The sequence below is a fragment of the Bos javanicus genome, chromosome 1 (assembly GCF_032452875.1).
Source record: "Bos javanicus breed banteng chromosome 1, ARS-OSU_banteng_1.0, whole genome shotgun sequence".
Classification (NCBI taxonomy): domain Eukaryota; kingdom Metazoa; phylum Chordata; class Mammalia; order Artiodactyla; family Bovidae; genus Bos; species Bos javanicus.
In genome coordinates this window covers 58,947,410-58,965,545 of record NC_083868.1, presented here as the reverse complement: position 1 = coordinate 58,965,545, position 18,136 = coordinate 58,947,410, and the positions used below count along the sequence as shown (strand labels likewise).

General features: G+C 40.2%; 1 protein-coding gene across 3 annotated transcripts in view; it reads left to right on the top strand.

The window, feature by feature from the left end:
- Window positions 1-18,136, top strand: part of CCDC191 (coiled-coil domain containing 191) — a 98,896-nt gene that overhangs the window by 29,591 nt on the left and 51,169 nt on the right. For all 3 annotated transcript variants that reach the window (XR_009738307.1, XM_061427093.1, XM_061427089.1), the window contains exon 8: window positions 11,632-11,822. Coding sequence is in view for 2 of the 3 variants with exons in the window: in XM_061427093.1 (XP_061283077.1) it covers window positions 11,632-11,822 (191 nt within the window). In the remaining variant the exon portion in view is untranslated. The remainder of the gene's footprint in view (window positions 1-11,631; window positions 11,823-18,136) is intronic.

Sequence of the window (18,136 nt, the reverse complement as noted above, 5' to 3'; positions counted from 1 at the left end):
TTCCAATCCCAAAGAAAGGCAATTCCAGAGAATGCTCAAACTACCGCACAATTGCACTCATCTCACACGTTAGTAAAGTAATGCTCAATATTCTCCAAGCCAGGCTTCAACAGTACATGAACCGTGAACTTCCTGATGTTCAAGCTGGTTTTAGAAAAGGCAGAGGAACCAGAGATCAAATTGCCAACATCTGCTGGATCATGGAAAAAGCAAGAGAGTTCCAGAAAAAACATCTATTTCTGCTTTATTGACTATGCCAAAGCCTTTGACGGTGTGGATCACAAGAAACTGTGGAAAATTCTGAAAGAGATGGGAATACCAGACCACGTGATCTGCCTCTTGAGAAACCTGTATGCAGATCAGGAAGCAACAGTTAGAACTGGACATGGAAGAACAGACTGGTTCCAAATAGGAAAAGGAGTACGTCAAGGCTGTATATTGTCACCCTGTTTATTTAACTTATATGCAGAGTATATCATGAGAAACTCTCGACTGGAAGAAACACAAGCTGGAATCAAGATTGCCGGGAGAAATATCAATAACCTCAGATATGCAGATGACACCACCCTTATGGCAGAAAGTGAAGAGGAACTAAAAAGCCTCTTGATGAAAGTGAAAGAGGAGAGTGAAAAAGTTGGCTTAAAGCTCAACATTCAGAAAACGAAGATCATGGCATCTGGTCCCATCACTTCATGGGAAATAGATGGGGAAACAGTGGAAACAGTGTCAGACTTTATTTTTCTGGGCTCCAAAATCACTGCAGATGGTGACTGCAGCCATGAAATTAAAAGACGCTTACTTCTTGGAAGGAAAGTTATAACCAACCTAGATAGAATATTCAAAAGCAGAGACATTACTTTGTCGACAAAGGTTCGTCTAGTCAAGGCTATGGTTTTTCCTGTGGTCATGTATGGATGTGAGAGTTGGACTGTGAAGAAGGCTGAGCTCTGAAGAATTGATGCTTTTGAACTGTGGTGTTGGAGAAGACTCTTGAGAGTCCCTTGGACTGCAAGGAGATCCAACCAGTCCATTCTGAAGGAGATTAGCCCTGGGATTTCTTTGGAAGGAATGATGCTAAAGCTTAAACTCCAGTACTTTGGCCACCTCATGTGAGGAGTTGACTCATTGGAAAAGACTCTGATGCTGGGAGGGATTGGGGGCAAGAGGAGAAGGGGATGACGGAGGATGAGATGGCTGGATGGCATCACTGACTCGATGGACGTGAGTCTGAGTGAACTCCGGGAGTTGGTGATGGACAGGGAGGCCTGGCATGCTGTGATTCATGGAGTCGCAAAGAGTCGGACACGACTGAGCGACTGATCTGATCTGATCTGATCTGGGCTCATTATGTTGGTCCCAATCCATGTTACTAGCCTGGCTCTGAAGGAGCCTAAAGCTGCCCTTGGGTAATGAAGCTTGGATACTCAGCAGCTGAAATATGACCACAATATAAAAAGAGGGGAAATGCCTACCTGGCTTGCAGTGAGCAGAGAGATAGCAGGAAGCTCTTGTCAGCACCCTCCAAAGGGTTCACTAGCACAAATTCAACAGCAAGCTAAGTAATTTGCAGGAAGACTTCAAAGAATCTTTTTCCTAGGGTTGCTCTAGTTCAGGCTCTTTTAACTCCTGTATTCTTTGTGCTTTGACTCTGGCTTCTGTTTGTTTCCCCAGACAGTTTCTTAACATCACATTTGGGCCACATTATTTAATAGACTCTGAGAGAAACAGAGCAGGCTGTCTTACCAATACACAAGCTCAGGTGTAGCACTGTTCATACCTCTTTCCCACCCATTTTAGTTACAGGTCTTTTTATGTTGTCAAAACACTTATTTTTATATAGAAACTTTCTACTTCTACCGTACCCTACTTTCTTTTTGATCTTGAAGTGAAATCTCTTGGGGAGATTCAGCAATCCACATGTCATTGCTAATTAGCAGAAACAACAAGGGATTAACTATGAAATTCTTACACTGTTTAGCAAGTGCCCTTCTTAATTCTCACCCTGTTCTGAAATGCGTTTTATGTTTTCTTCAGATAAACAAATCTATGATCCTTCCTGCATGTAAAAGAAAAAAAGAAGGATGGGCTGACACTCACTAAATCTTAAATCTAGGGGCGAGGGTTTTGGTTTGTTTATTTAAGTATCTCTGTTAGAGGATAAGATAATAATGACCTAAAGGAGGCATCATTGATGTTATGATTGTGACATGAGTTGAGTTCAGTTCAGTCACTCAGTCATGTCCGACTCTTTGTGCTCCCTGGACTGCAGCACACCAGGCTTCCCTGTCCATCACCACCTCACGGAGCTTACTCAAACTCATGTCCATTGAGTCAGTGATGCCATCCAACCATCTCATCCTCTGTCCTCCCCTTCTCCTCCTGCCTTCAGTCTTTCCCAGCGTCAGGGTCTTTTCAAATGAGCCAGCTCTTCACATCAGGTGGCCAGAGTATTGCAGTTTCAGCTTCAACATCAGTCCTTCCTATGAACACCCAGGACTGATCTCCTCTAGGATGGACTGGCTGGATCTCCTTGCAGTCCAAGGGACTCTCAAGAGTCTTCTCCAACACTACAGTTCAAAAGCATCAATTCTTCAGAGTTCAGCTTTCTTCACAGTCCAACTCTCACATCCATACATGGAAAAACCATAGTCTTGACTAGATGGACCTTTGTTGGCAAAGTAATGTCTCTGCTTTTGAATATGCTGTCTAGGTTGGTCATAACTTTCCTTCCAAGGAGCAAGCATCTTTTAATTTCATGGCTGCAGTCACCATCAGCAGTGATTTTGGAGCCCAAAAAGATAAAAGTCTGTCACTGTTTCCCCATCTATTTGCCATGAAGTGATGGGGCGAGATGCCATGATCTTAGTTTTCTGAATGTTGAGTTTTAAGCCAACTTTTTCACTCTCCTCTTTCACTTTCATGAAGAGGCTCTTTAGTTCTTCTTCACTTTCTGCCATAAGGGTGGTGTCATCTGCATATCTGAGGTTATTGACATTTCTCCGGCAATCTTGATTCCAGCTTGTGCTTCATCCAATCCAGCATTTCTCATGATGTACTCTGCACATAAGTTAAATAAGCTGGGAGACAAGATAGAGCCTGATGTACTCCTTTCCTGATTTAGAACCAGTCTGTTGTTCCATGTCCAGTTCTAACTGTTGCTTCTTGACCTGCATACAGATTTCTCAGGAGACAGGTCAGGTGGTCTGATATTCCCATCTCTTTAAGAATTTTCCACAGTCTGTAGTGATCCACACAGTCAAAGGCATAGTCAATACAGCAAAAGTAGATGTTTTTTCTGGAACTCTCTTGCTTTTTCTATGATCCAGTGGCTGTTGGCAATTTGATCTCTGGTTCCTCTGCCCTTTCTAAATCCAGCTTGAACATCTGGAAGTTCACGGTTCATGTACTGTTGAAGCCTGGCTTGGAGAATTTTGAGCATACTAGTGTGATATGAGTGCAATTGTGTGATAGTTTGAGCATTCTTTAGCATAGCCTTTCTTTGAGATTGGAATGAAGATTGACCTTTTCCAGTCCTGTGGCCACTGCTGAGTTTTTCAAATTTGCTAGCATATTGAGTACAGCACTTTCACAGCATTATCTTTTAGGATTTGAAATAGCTCAACTGGAATTCCGTCACCTCCACTAGCTTTGTTCCTAGCGATGCTTCCTAAGGCCCACTTGACTTCGCACTCCAGGATGTCTGGCTCTAGGTGGGTCACCTGGCTCTAGGTGGCGCAATAAACACGCCATCGTGATTATCTGGGTCATGAAGATCTGTTTTGTACAGTTCTTCTGTGTATTCTTGCCACCTCTTCTTAATATCTTCTTCTTCTGTCAGGTCCATACCATTTTTGTCCTTTATTGTTCCCATCTTTGCATGAAATGTTCCCTTGGTATCACTTAATATTCTTGAAGAGATCTCTAGTCTTTCCCATTGTAATGTTTTCCTCTATTTCTTTGCATTGATCACTGAGGAAGGCTTTCTTATCTCTCCTTGCTATTCTTTGGAATTCTCCATTCAAATGGGCATAACTTTTCTTTTCTTTTTTGCCTTTCTCTTCTCTTTTCACAGCTATTTGTAAGTTCTCCTCAGACAACCATTTTTGCCTTTTTGCATTTCTCTTTCTTGGATATGGTCTTGATCACTGCCTCCTGTACAATGTAGGTAAGAACCTCATTTATACGTCATGATTCCCTCCCAGAGATCTTAGTTTTGCAGGACTGGCTACATAGCACTGAAACACAACCATTTCTGAGCTGAAACATAGCAATTGCTGTTCTCCTCTCGATAATGTTGTCTTATGTTTGGACAAGGAAATGAAAGAAAAGCCTTTTTACATATAAAACTGCAAAGTAAGAGAAATGTTGGGCACACACATGAAGAATATTGGAATTCATGTAACTTTCCTCTCTTATTACCAAGGGTAGCATGTGGTGTGCATTTTAGGACGACTTTGAAGCATTATTATGTATTACTTTATATAGCCACTCAGTGGAAAATTTCTAAATAAAATTTTGTTGGTATTAGTAAAGAGGCTATGTATTTAGTTGTTACTATACTCTTCCTTACTCTCCCCTCTAACAGAAGGGACAGGGAGAGAGAGCCAATTTATCAAAACATTGCAATGGTGTTTTGCTTTTCAAAATGCCATTTTGATCCAAGAGGTTCAAATTCAGAAGCATGTGGTTTTTTTTAAATCTTTTTAAAAGTGTTGATTAGATTATGCTTTTTAAAAAGTTAATAAAAGAGTCTTTGGCATAAATAAAGCCCATTCTCTAAGTTATACAGAGTAGAATATCTTTTTCCCCTGAACACTAGACATTCAGGTGAATATTTATAAGGATCTTAAGAACCATATGGGTGAGGACAAATGACTTCACATCATTGTCTTCTGTCAGACAACACTAGAGCTGGATCCAGCATTTGTCTAATATATTCTGAGGTAAACTGTACTTTTGGTTATAGTTGCCAGGGGTGGGGGTGGGGAGGATACAGTCGTGCTAGGGTGGGGAGAATGGGCAGGGAGTAGAGATGGGTAGAAGACGGAAGAAGGTTTAGAAGGGGATGAAAGAGAAGATGATGGGGACCGGTAGTTTGGCCTTCTCTGAAGACTTGAGGTTATGAAAATTGTTACAGGCTTTGTTGGGAAAGGAGCCCTATCCTAGTAAAGAGTCAGATTATGGACTGTACTATGTCATTCTTTAAAAGATCCCAGAGTGTTTTCTTGGTTAAAAATGTAATATGATGAAACTAAGCAATTGCTTTCTGAAATTCTGCTACTTCTGCAGTGAAACTGAATTAGATAATTGCAGCAATATTATTGATTGAAGCTTCTTAGAAGAATTAAGAAGAATTTACAAAATGTCCTTGTGTTAGGAATACATATTGATGCATTTGTGGGTGAAATGATACAATATCTGATGTCTGGAATTTATTTTTAAATTCCAGAAGAAGCTGACTGAGGGCGTTTATTCTTGTATTCTGCTTTTGGATATGTTTGTCAAATTTCTGTCATGAAGTGGGTTTTATTCTTTTTTTGAAGTTTAAAAGTGAAGGGGGGAAAAAAAAGTGAAGGGGAAAAAATTAAATACAGAAGTAAAATGACACCACAGCTGTCAGTCCATAACAAAAGTACCTTTTGTCTGTAGCCAGTGTGAGTGTTTCACATAGCACTGGTTGTCAAAGTTTAGGCTTTTCCATGAAACCCAACAGCAAATCCAGGTCTTAGCACTGAGTGCTGAAAACTGATCTTTTTTTCATTGATGTATTTATGTAGTTATAAGAGTGTATGTGTTCAGGGGTTGGGGGGGGCACAATAATTTTCTCAAATCAGGAGTAAGATGGGATATAGGGTACAGTTTTTCAGTGCTATATCATCAAGATTCAACAACACATTAAAAGGATCATATACCTTTTAATGATCAAGTGGGGTTTATCCCAGGGATTCAAGATTTCTTCAATATATGCAGATCAATGTGCTACACCATATGAATAAATTGAAAGATCCTCCCCTCCACCTTCCAGGCACTTTTTAGTGTCTGTGGGGTCCTCTGCCTCAAGATAGTTGTCCTCCAAAAGGAAAAGAGATGTGGAGGATTGCTTTCTTGTGTAGTGTTAGGACGTCTGTTTCTTTGGGCCTGGCAGCAGCCAAGAGTCAGCTGAGCCCTTTGTTTCTAACCTTCGGTCCTTGGTTGGCTCCCCTAGACCACTAGTTGCACCACAGTTAGTTCCATTCGGCAAAAATAAATTGTAAACTTGTTGACATTTTTGTCCTCTTTACAACTCATTGTTTATTTTTCCATGACTGAGAATTTTGATGCAATTATCACTGCACTTTCTGACAAAAGGGAAATAGCGGAGGAATTCTGATGAGTTACCCAGTTCATTAATCAGAACAAGCATCTCTAGTGACAGGGTTAGAATTACAATGAAGATTAGATAGCAAATTGCTGTTCCACCTAACGTCAATCATTCCCAGTGACAGCGGTGTGATTACACTTCAGGGAAGAGCTTTTCTTGCCAACAAAAGGAGGGCAACTCCAGTGCAGGTAATAAATTTAGCAGAGTGAGCTGTCATTTCTTCTCTTGAGTGGAATCCTTAATGACTGAATGATGTTTTGTAGAAGATTTTGAAAGAAGAAAAGCATTTCACTTAAAAACTTTCTAAATTTCACTTTGTAGTTGTTGTTCAGTCGCTCAGTCATGTCCAGGTCTTTGCAACCCCATGGACTGCAGCAGGCCAGGTTTCCCTGTCCTTCACTATCTCCCGAAGTGTGCTCAAACTCATGTCCATTGAGTAAGTGATGCCATCCAACATTCTCATCCTCTGTCCATCCACTTCGCCTCCTGCCCTGAGTCTTTTCCACGATCAGGGTCTTTTCCAGTGAAATAGCTCTTGGCATCAGGTGGCCAAAGTATTGGAGCTTCAGCTTCAGCACTAGCCCTTCCAATGAATATTCAAGGTTGACCTCCTTTAGGAGTGACTGGTTGTATCTCCTTGCTGACCACAGGACTCTCAAGAGTCTTCTCCAACACCACAGTTCAAAAACATCAGTTCTTTGGCACTCAGCCTTCTTTACGGTCCAAGTCTCACATCCATGCATGACCACCGGAAAAACCTTAGCTTTGACTAGACAGACCTTTGCGGCATAGTTATTTTTTTGCTTTTTAATACACTGTCTAGATTTGCTTTTCTTCCAGGGAGCAAATATCTGTTAATTTCATGGCTGCAGTCACTGTCCACAGATTTTTGTGCCTAAGAAAATAAAATCTGCCATTGTTTCCACTTTTTCCCCATATATTTGCTATGAAGTAATGGGACCAGATACCATGATCTTAGTTTTTTGAATGTTGAGTTTTAAGCTAGCTTTTTCACTCTCTTTCACCCTCATCAAGAAATTATTGAGTTCTTCTTCACTTTCTGCCATTACAGTGGTATTACCTGCATATCTGAAGTTGTTGATATTTCTTCCAGCAATCTTGATTCCAGCTTGTGATTCATCCAGGCCATCATTTCGCATGATGTCCTCTGCATATAAGTTAAATAAGCAAGGTGACAATATACAGCCTTGATGTACTCCTTTTCCAATTTTGAACTCACTTTGTAGTATTTTATTTTAAACATTGGGCTTCCCTGGTAGCTCAGTCGGTAAAGAATCTGCCTGCAGTGCAGGTGGATATGTACTTAGGAGCAGTTCTTCCCAAAGTGATTTCCAGCATTTTATTTACCTGTAACAAGTCTTAATTATCACCACAACTGTAAAAAAGAGACGTTAGAAGTTAGCAAAAGAGCAAATGACTTTATTTGAGAATGTATTAGACATAAAAACATGGTGCAGAAATAAATGAGCTAGGTAAGAAGCAGAGAGAGATAAGACTAGTTGTCTGCCTTGTTCAAACATGGTTCTCTGGCTTAAGCAGAATCTGTTCCTTTTCCAACCAGCTTTGATTTTAAGTAAAGTTCTTGTTTCATAGAGCAAAGGGATAGAGCCCTTCTGTAGTTCCAGAGTGGAGAACTGTAGAGGAGAAGCAGGCCTGAGCACTGTGGGGACTCTGCTTGGGGGAACATAATAGGAAGGATAAGTAGATGGTGACTGTCAGCTGTGTCACTTCTTGTCTGTTCTCAGTAAGAACAGAGTGCTAGCATCTTGTCCCAGAGCAGACAGAACCAAGACTTTTTTCCTCTGTCAAATATTTTCTTCCAAGCACTTTGATGGGACTCCTGTTTGTCTAAATAATGTTTACTGTGAATCAAGAATAACCAAGTGACTATTGATTCATACTTTTATTTTTTTTTTAATTTAAATGGGATTGCTGGGTTGCTCTTTTGAGTAGGCAGGGATAAAAACCAATGGCAAGGTGATTTCAAGAGAGCAGTTACCGTATGAGTATGTCACTTTGCTGCTATTAACTTCTATGTAGTGAAACTGAATTACAGACCTTCAAAACTGATCATGTTGCTCTCAAAGTCTAAACTTAAGTATTTTTAAAGAAATATTAATATATTGACTATGGCGTTTACAAACTCAAATTTTCCCCCTCTTAAATTCATGTTTTCCAGCAGTGCTTTTCTACTGAGGTAAGTGATGTATCAAATTCTTTCTCTTTCAGTATAAAAAAAGCAAATAATTTGCTCTTCCTCTTTAAGAGAAGTTTTTTTTTTTTTTAATTTTTTTTTACAGGTATACCCGCGTTCCCCGTCCTGAACCCTCCTCCCTCCTCCCTCCCCTACCCTCCCTCTGGGTCGTCCCATTGCACCAGCCCCAAGCATCCAGTACCGTGCATCGAACCTGGACTGGCAACTCGTTTCATACATGATATTATACATGTTTCAATGCTATTTTCCCAAATCTCCCCACCCTCTCCCTCTCCCACAGAGTCCATAAGACTGATCTATACATCGGTGTCTCTTTTGCTGTCTCGTACACAGGGTTATTGTTACCATCTTTCTAAATTCCATATATATGTGTTAGTATACTGTACTGGTGTTTTTCTTTCTGGCTTACTTCACTCTGTATAATAGGTTCCAGTTTTATCCATCTCATTAGAACTGATTCAAATGTATTCTTTTTAATGGCTGAGTAATACTCCATTGTGTATATGTACCACAGCTTTCTTATCCATTCATCTGCTGATGGGCATCTAGGTTGCTTCCATGTCCTGGCTATTATAAACAGTGCTGTGATGAACATTGGGGTACACGTGTCTCTTTCCCTTCTGGTTTCCTCAGTGTGTATGCCCAGCAGTGGGATTGCTGGATCATAAGGCAGTTCTATTTTCAGTTTTTTAAGGAATCTCCACACTGTTCTCCATAGCCTGGTATATTAGGGTCATCAGGATGCCTGAATGTTTTCATTTTAGCTTTAGGTATACCACGAACTCTTCACTTTGTGAATTTAGCCATTATCCCTTTTCAATTTGAAATTTGGCTTGGTAAGGTAAATCATAATATCTGGAGTCTATTTTGTAATGATGGTCTATGAGTTAATAAAATAGTACATGGGAAATGCTTTGAATTTTACAGAGAGAAAGAATGTGGAAATCCAAGAAGGACACTCTTAATAGTGCTATTATCATCAAGGTGGATTATGTTTGTACTATTTAATTGTTAGAAATATTCCAGGAGTTAAAATTAGAGATAGTTACCTATATATAGAATATTTCATCAAGTCACTTAAGAAGAAACTCTTAAGTGAATGTGGCAAATAGATATGATGTTTTCTTTAGACTACAGTGCACAAGTTAACACTATTTTTTTCATGCTGTATTTTTTGGGATAGATAAATAATAATAAAAAACCATACCCCCTCAACAGGCAGCTGTGCATCTTTTCCTTGTTATGACTAAAAATGTATCTTATGTTCAGTGAATTTCCCTTCATTCATTCTGTCCTTCCTCCCTTTTCTCTTACTTTCTCCATCCTTCCTGCTTTTCCTTTTATGGGATCTAAGGTGAAAGTCTAGAAAATCTGTCCTCGTTTGACATAATGGAGAAGGAACAAGGAATATTTAAAGACTTTTGTGGTTTCTCCTAATGGAAAATTATAAAAAACAAGATTTTGTAGTTTGTCTAAATGACAATATAATCGGTTTCTTTTGTGGAAAATATTTCAGGCCAAATGAGCTATTCTAGGAATTCCAGCCTATGCTCGCCTATGTTATTGGTCTTTAAGTTATATACTCTTTCTCCCTATAACCTCACAAACGCAGAGATTATATCTTAAAAAAACTTGTTCAGAATCCCAAAATTCAAACACAATGGGTGCTTACTAAATGTTAAAATAGTGAAGGATAAGTATTTTTAAAGAGAAAGAAGCAGTAAATAGGGCCAACCCTGCTATGGCCCCCAAGTTCTTGATGCTGGTTGCTAGGCACCTCTTGGACCTCCCAGAGTCACTTTCTATGCAGTTACTTTCTATGTAGTGCCCCCCACATGTAGTACGGGGCTTCCCTGGGGCTCAGACAATAAAGAATTCACCTCCAATGCAGGAGACCTGGGTTTGATCCTTGAGTTGGGAAGATCCCCTGGAGAAGGGCATGGCTACCCACTCCAGTATTCTTACCTGGAGAATTCCATGGACAGAGGAGCCTGGCGGCTACAGTCCATGGCATCACAGAGTCAGACATGCCTGAGCAACTGAGCATGCACATGTGGTGCACTCTCAGATCTGCCAGGCCCTCCTCTAGAGGCTCACAGTCTTGTGAAGACTGGTATCAGGTGACTATAATATAGTATGAGGACTGCTTTAACTGTAGAAAGCATAGGTTGCTCTGGCAACCCAGGGGAAGAGTACTTGCATGTGGGGAGAGTAGTTGGTAATAGGAGGGCTTCCGGAGAGAGGTGACTCCTGAAGTCATCAGGCAAAGAGAGGGCATAAAAGGACAGAGAAATTAATATGACCATAAATGGGGAAGTGCAAAAACAGTGTGGTTGGTATAAGGCAAGAACTGAAAGTAATTTGATGAAGTAGGAGCATAAAATGTGAAAATAGAAGATGTAGGTCTTAGCCTGGCACCATAAGTACTCCTCTGGGGACATCCTTAGGGTCAGTATACCTTGTCTGATTTGTTGTCAGATACATATAGTGGAAGATTGCAAGCAGCCTGGGTATCTAGTTTCTCTTGGAGTGCTCACCAAAACCCTGACGTGGTCAGTGGTAGCTCAGCTGAAGCCATTTTTAGCTGTCTTGTTCCGAGGCACCAGAAACTGCATTCCATGCTATGGGATCTCCTATGTTCGTTTGTTTAGGACATCAGTGATGTTCCCGGTTGGCATTGAAGCCCCAAGACAGTCTGGCACGGGAGATCTCTGCGAAGCAGACCTTTCAAGTCTCCCAAATAGGCCTCTTAACTTAGATCTTAGATGTGACAGCTACTCCAGCTCTATGTAGGACTAGTGCCTTAAGACAAGAGTTAAATATTGTAGTAATAGCTTAAGTCATGAGGCTGATAGTGCCTTAGCTGCAAGACTTGAGTGTTTCTCATCATTATTGGCATAAAGCAGTTGTCTGTTCCCCTTCCATCAAGTTCCTAGATTTGTTAGAAAAAGTATGAGGGGGAAATCTGAGGAGAGGGTTCCCATCAGTAGATATTAGAAACCCTAGCACTGATTTTCCAATGTTTCCATTGCAGTGTCAAAAACGGTATTTCTCTGCCTGGCACAAGCTGATTCTTGATCATAGGATTAAGCTGGGGAAAGCTGGGACCCTGTCCGACTGGAAGTTGCAACTGAAGGTCCTGCGGGCCTGGAGAGACTACACGAGATCCCAGAAGTTGGGGCGAGAGACTCAAGCCATAGAAAATTACCTTAGAGAAGAAAACAGGTACTATTATTTGTATTAATACCATGAATTATATACTATGAAAATGTATATGTAGGACATACGTTTATGTTTCTATGTTTATGTAGGACATGTTTCCTCCTGAAGAACCCAAAAATAAGCTCTAAAAATGTTGTTCACTGAAATCATCTCATTTACATTTAAAATATATCACTGTTCTTCTCTGTTACATCCCAAACTGGAAAATTTTAACTGAACATTATAAGCAAAAAAATTTGGATTAAAATATACAAATGTACATGCTTTTCTTTTTTTAAAGGAAGCTAGTATTATGCTTTTTCCCTTGTCCTTTGATATAGTAGCATTGCACCCTGGACCATCTTACAATTTAGGAGACAGATTTTAGCTTATGTGCTAGTGATTTTCATTGATAGAAATCACTGTCCTCACATAGAATGTTAATTACAGACATAGGTAACGAACATCCATTTGGGAGAGCAAACCTTGCAAGAATGATTTCTCCCACTTCCCCACATCTTATTTAGAGGTTTTTGACACCTTTGTATCAGTTCCCTCTTAGACTTGTGAATGACACAGAATTTGTCCTCAAAGAAAACTTTCTTTTGCTCTATCAACTTTCAATATGTTTTCTTCTTTTGATTTCCAAGCTCAACTTTGCATTCTTGAACCAAAATCATAGATGTGGAAGGAACCATTTGTTTATTGGTGAGGAAAGCTGGAGGGAGCAGTTCATGGTCTTGGGTTTAATCACTTCTCAACCAGCGATCCTCTTGTTCATTCTGGGTGGAAAATTGGATGAATCCTATGTGAAAGTATCATCATGTATTGATAGAAGGGAGTGTCACGCTGGAGTTGTGCATCACCATGACAGCATCAGGCCATGGGGTGGGTGCGTAGGAGCCTGACGCATGACCCCTTATCTTCTAAGAACTCAGTTTTGTGGGGAAGATGAAATCTAGAAATAGTACAGGTGTGGACTAGCATTATATACTTTGTAATGTATCTCCTTTGGCTGTTGAGAACCTACTAGAGGGAAGTAACTGAGGAGGCTCCTACAGAATATCAGGAAGGACTTTATCAAGAAGATGGGTCTTAAGTTGGATTCTGCATGCGGTTAGTGGGATGTTCCTCAGTAGAAGTAAGGAGTGAGATGATGGCATGAAATATGGCTGGAAATCATCAAGCCTGTGGTTGTCAAGTTCATAAACTTGTGAAAGGCCTTAAATGGTAAGACAAGGAGTTTAGGCATTCTTTGGTAGATAAAGGTGAATACCTGAAGGTTTTTAAGCAGGATGGTGACTTAGACAATTTTCCTTTCCTACAGTATGCTGAGGGAATATCTTCAGTGTGGGGGAGGAGCATTTTACAATTTACTTCTAAATTTTGAGGACCCAGTGATTGACCAAAGAATTGGGTGGATTTGTTGGATAAAAAAGCGAAGGAAATTAGAGATGTTGCAAAGGGGAAACATCATGAGTGAGGGCATAACAGGAGTGGAAACTAAGATGTTAAAGTTCAGAGTGGTCTGTGAAATTTACATGCCAGAAGAAGAAACCTATAGAAGAAAAATCTGAAGAACTTGAGATTCCATTCCAATTAAGCTATTTAAATATAAAAGCACTAAATGGGGATTTCATAATAGCACTGTGTGCCAATTTTTTTTTTAAAGATCTTCTTAGAACTTCTTGTCTCATATCTGTGAATTATTTTCAAGTGTCTATTTTTAAATGCTTAGCACAGATACTACATTTTTTTAACTGTCAGAGTTAGAAAATATTTAACTTATAATAATTTTTTTTTACTATAAACCTTTAGAGCAAGAAACTCTTTGAGTAGGAAGATATACCTCAAGGAGTATCTGATCCAGCCCCTCATTTTACACATTGCAAAAATAAGGCACAGAAAGGATGAACAACTCTGTCAAGGTCATAAAGCTTCAAGTAGCCCATCCAAGACTAGAGCCTGGTCCTTTTGATGCTAAGTCAGATGCTTTTTCCTATACTATGCTGCTCCTAGTTAAAGAAAATCTAGGTGATGGCTCCCTAAGACAGTCATGTTTTTCAGGTATATTGCCGTTGACTCTAGATGGTTGTAGATGTGAAACAAGAGCAGTAATTAATAAATAACAAATCAAGGTAGAAATATAGAAAAGGAGCCACACTGTCCTTCATGTTGCTTTCCTACAAATCCCTGGCTTTCTGCATGTTGTTCTTCATTCTAGAGATTGTTTTAGGAAATTTTTGGGTGATTTTGTGCAAAGAAGGTTGGGTTATTAGAGGTAGAGAAAAAAGCTCAAAGGTAGCTACTACAAGCAGAAACCAAGAAGTGTCAGTGGGACTAAGGGTGTCAGGAGAGCCAGGATCCCCTTTGCTATGCTCGTCAGAGTTTCTCCCAGTTTCTCTGTAAACGCTAAATACATAATTGATGAATAATAGGTGAGCCAGTGGATGAATGAAGTTGGTTGCTTCTTCTTCTATAATTTAACTCTATACATTTTCAAGCATTTTTTTCCTAAATAGTGAGATCAAAGGATAGAGAGCACTTATTGTAAATGGGTTACCCATTATAGAAATTATAACTCTTAACAGATGGACAGGACATCGTTGGTTCTTCAGCCCATTCACCTGGACATGAAAATCATGTGTTGTGTCTGTTTCCCAGATGTCAGCTCTGACCTGAGGCTCCAGCTCTTGAATCCACATTTGTTTTTGCCACTTGGGCTTTCCTCTTACTGGCCTGTCCCCCTTGCAGGGCCCAGCATTTGGGGCTTCTTTCTCTGCCTTCTTTCCTTTCTGTTCTTCCCACTTTCTCTCTGGAGCAACAATAAATCCCTCTCTTATTCCTGATTTAGTCACCTTCTTTTCTTACTGAGCTTGTGCTCAGAGCCTCACTCATCCATGTATTTCTCCTGAAAGATACACCTTTTTCTAAAGGTTTATTTTCTAAATTTTCTTAAAAATTCCCTAATAGGAATTTTTGTCTATCTTTTTTCTTTTAAAAGTAGTTTCGGTGTATATAGAATGTCAGTACAATATTGTAATACAGTTGGAACATTGACAGATATTCCCGAACTCTTAATTAAGGATTTACCCACTCAGGTAGTACAACGAAATGGTGGCACACAATGCTAAGTTAGACCCTTGGCCGTGGTGGTATTGGACTTGAACTGTATTTGTAATTTCTTTAACATATTCACTTTTGAAAGTTGGCTCCAGATCTTCCATTCCGCCTCTCCACCATATTCCTTCCATTTACAGCCAGCCTGGACACACTGGGAAGAAGCAGGGCTTGTTTTCTACATCCTCTCCCCACCGTTCCTGAGCCTACTCTCCCGATTCCTCAGTTCTTTCCTGGGAAGCATCTCTGTCCTTCTCTTACTAATCTCCACAGTATCCTCAACCCTGCCTTCCCTTGAACAAGTGCTTTGGGCCTTTCCTGGACCAGGCTTTCATCTCTTCCCTGTGTCCCTCTAGCTCCTCATACTCCGTCTCTGTACTCCTCAATTTGATGTTATCCCTCCTAGGAAACTTACACTTTATTAGGCAGTGTCTGCAAACAGTGCCCAAAATGTCAGTGATGGGGATTGGGGAGTACAGTGGCAGGCCCTTTGTCATCCTTCAAACCGTGACATTTATTCACTCACTCATTCATTTATTCTGTCTGAGAGCATGTATTCATTCACCTGGTCAGCTTTACTGATGCTTACTGTATAGTAGACTTTTTCTTAAGTACCTGCAGAGGAACTAAAAAGAGTGTTGAACATTCTTGCCTTTTAGGAGTTTTCAATCTAAGTGGGGAAGTTAAAAATTTACCCAAATACTAAAAATAATTGCAACAGAAGGCGCAATAAGATAAAAAACTTAGGAGTGACATAGACTTGGCTATCATGCATTACAGTCCCCCAAGCAGCTTTTTAAAAATAGGAACTCTTGGGTCCCATCTTTTGAGAGAGACAGATCATGACTAAGTAGAAGAGAGCATTTTTCAGTTTAGGGGAAAACTGGTAAGCCAGTACATACTCAGCTTGTGTGGGAAAGGCTGGGGTGAACCCGCCAGGCTAGCTAGGGGTGGGAAGGCAGAACTGACGAGAGACTGTCAGGTAGTCCCCATTTCTGAACTCCTGATTTCAGCGTGCTGCAGGGCAGTCTTTTATGAAGCATCTCTGTTAATCACGGTCCACTGCCCTTCCCTTCATGCTCATCGCAGTATCCATTTGAGAGGCTAGAAATTACGTGGCATCCAAAGCTGGTAAAGCTCCTAGTGTGTCTGCCAGAGAGGCAGGAGGACCAGCCAGACTTGCCCTGGCTGGCTCACTTTAAATCTCTCTAAAGTAGAATTGTGTTATCTTCCATGTTTTCCCTGGAGGGGGCTACCTGGTGCATTTCAGAATGCATTAGCTTATGCATTCCTGTTCCTGCTGAACCCGCTCACCCCAAATGCAGCTGTTTGCATCGTTGCTATTTTTGTGTTCTGCATCAGATTTCAGCACTCTTATTGGATCACTAGCATATGGTTATTTGTTTATCATTTCTCACTTCCTTTTAAAAAATTCAAGACACTGACCTTTTAGATATCTAATAGTCTTGTCCTTAGATAGGGCTGTTACCTTACATGCATTTGTTCTATATTTTCAGGTTCTTTTTAAAATTTAATTACATCTTTAAAAACAGACTCCTGTGCGATGGGGCAGTATAGGGCTTGTTGTTAGAATGACACCACTTTTGAAGCGGAATCTGAGACACTTTCAGTTGCTTACCCAGGGTCCCCTATCTAGTTAGTGTTCTTCTGACTAGTGTTTTAGATCAACAGATACGTAGCATTTGAGGTGTTGATTCTGAGCAGCCTGGCTCATATTTAAATTCCTGTTTGGACCTATTACATTTTATCTACTTAGTTCTTTGGAGACAGCCTTTCTCTGCATTTGTTATATAATTATAATGATCAATTTATATACTCTTATCAGAAATTCCCTGATTTCACCCTGGAACCATATTGGGACAGGATCCATAAAGGACCTCTTCATTTTATGTTTATTTGGAACTATTTCTTTGGGTTAGCATGCCGAAGTAAATCACATCTGACTGAGCTTTTAAGAAGTGATTTTTCAGTTTCAGAAATATTTATGCTTTTAGTATCATCATTTTAAAGGTATAAAAATGGGCTTGTCTGCAAAAGTGTCACTCTGCTGAAGGGAACCACAAGGGAGCAAGAGCAGAACCAGCCTTGTCTCTGGATCCCTGGCTTCTGTGTTCCTACCATTCCCACAAACCCAAGTACATCCTTGAATCCCTGCATATTCACTATAGGGAAAGCTCTGAACACAATAATAAACATGCATTTTCAACCCACTTTTTTTTTTTTTTAACTCTTTAGTCTTTTGTTATATTTCCAGAAGTATTTTTCTCTTTGCCTTTTCATACTATCCAAATAATCTCTCTCCTTGACAGTCAAGAGTCCAGTGCAGCTTTTAGCTGTTTATGCTATCAGTTCAGTTCAGTTCAGTTGCTCAGTTGTGTCCAACTCTTTGTGACCCCATGAATCACAGCACGCCAGGCCTCCCTGTCCATCACCAACTCCCGGAGTTCACCCAGAGTCACGTCCGTCGAGTCAGTGATGCCATCCAGCCATCTCATCCTCTGTCGTCCCCTTCTCCTCCTGCCCCCAATCCCTCCCAGCATCAGAGTCTTTTCCAATGAGTCAACTCTTCGCATGAGGTGGCCAAAGTACTGGAGTTTCAGCTTCAGCATCATTCCTTCCAAAGAAATCCCAGGGCTGATCTCCTTCAGAATGGACTGGTTGGATCTACTTGCAGTCCAAGGGACTCTCAAGAGTCTTCTCCAACACCACAGTTCAAAAGCATCAATTCTTTAGAGTTCAGCTTTCTTCACAGTCCAACTCTCACATCCATACATGACCACTGGAAAAACCATAGCCTTGACTATACGGACCTTTGTTGGCAAAGTAATGCCTCTGCTTTTAAATATGCTATCTACGTTGGTCATGACTTTTCTTCCAAGGAGTAAGTGTCTTTTAATTTCATGGCTGCAGTCACCATCTGCAGTGATTTTGCTATAAAAACATGAAATTAACATATCAGGTAGACTTCACACTTCTCCTTCATGCCCAGATTGATGTAAATCAAATTTTACATTAATTAGACAGAGCACATACATCTTCTGGCCTGTGGAAATTTACAATTTCCACTCACTTGAGTAAAATGCCATAGGGTGTTTTGTTTGTTTCATTATTTAGACATTGCAATTTTTGAGCTTTGTTCTTTCCTGCATTGCTACCTGATTTATTAGTCTTATTTCTTTTAAAATTTTTATTCCAAG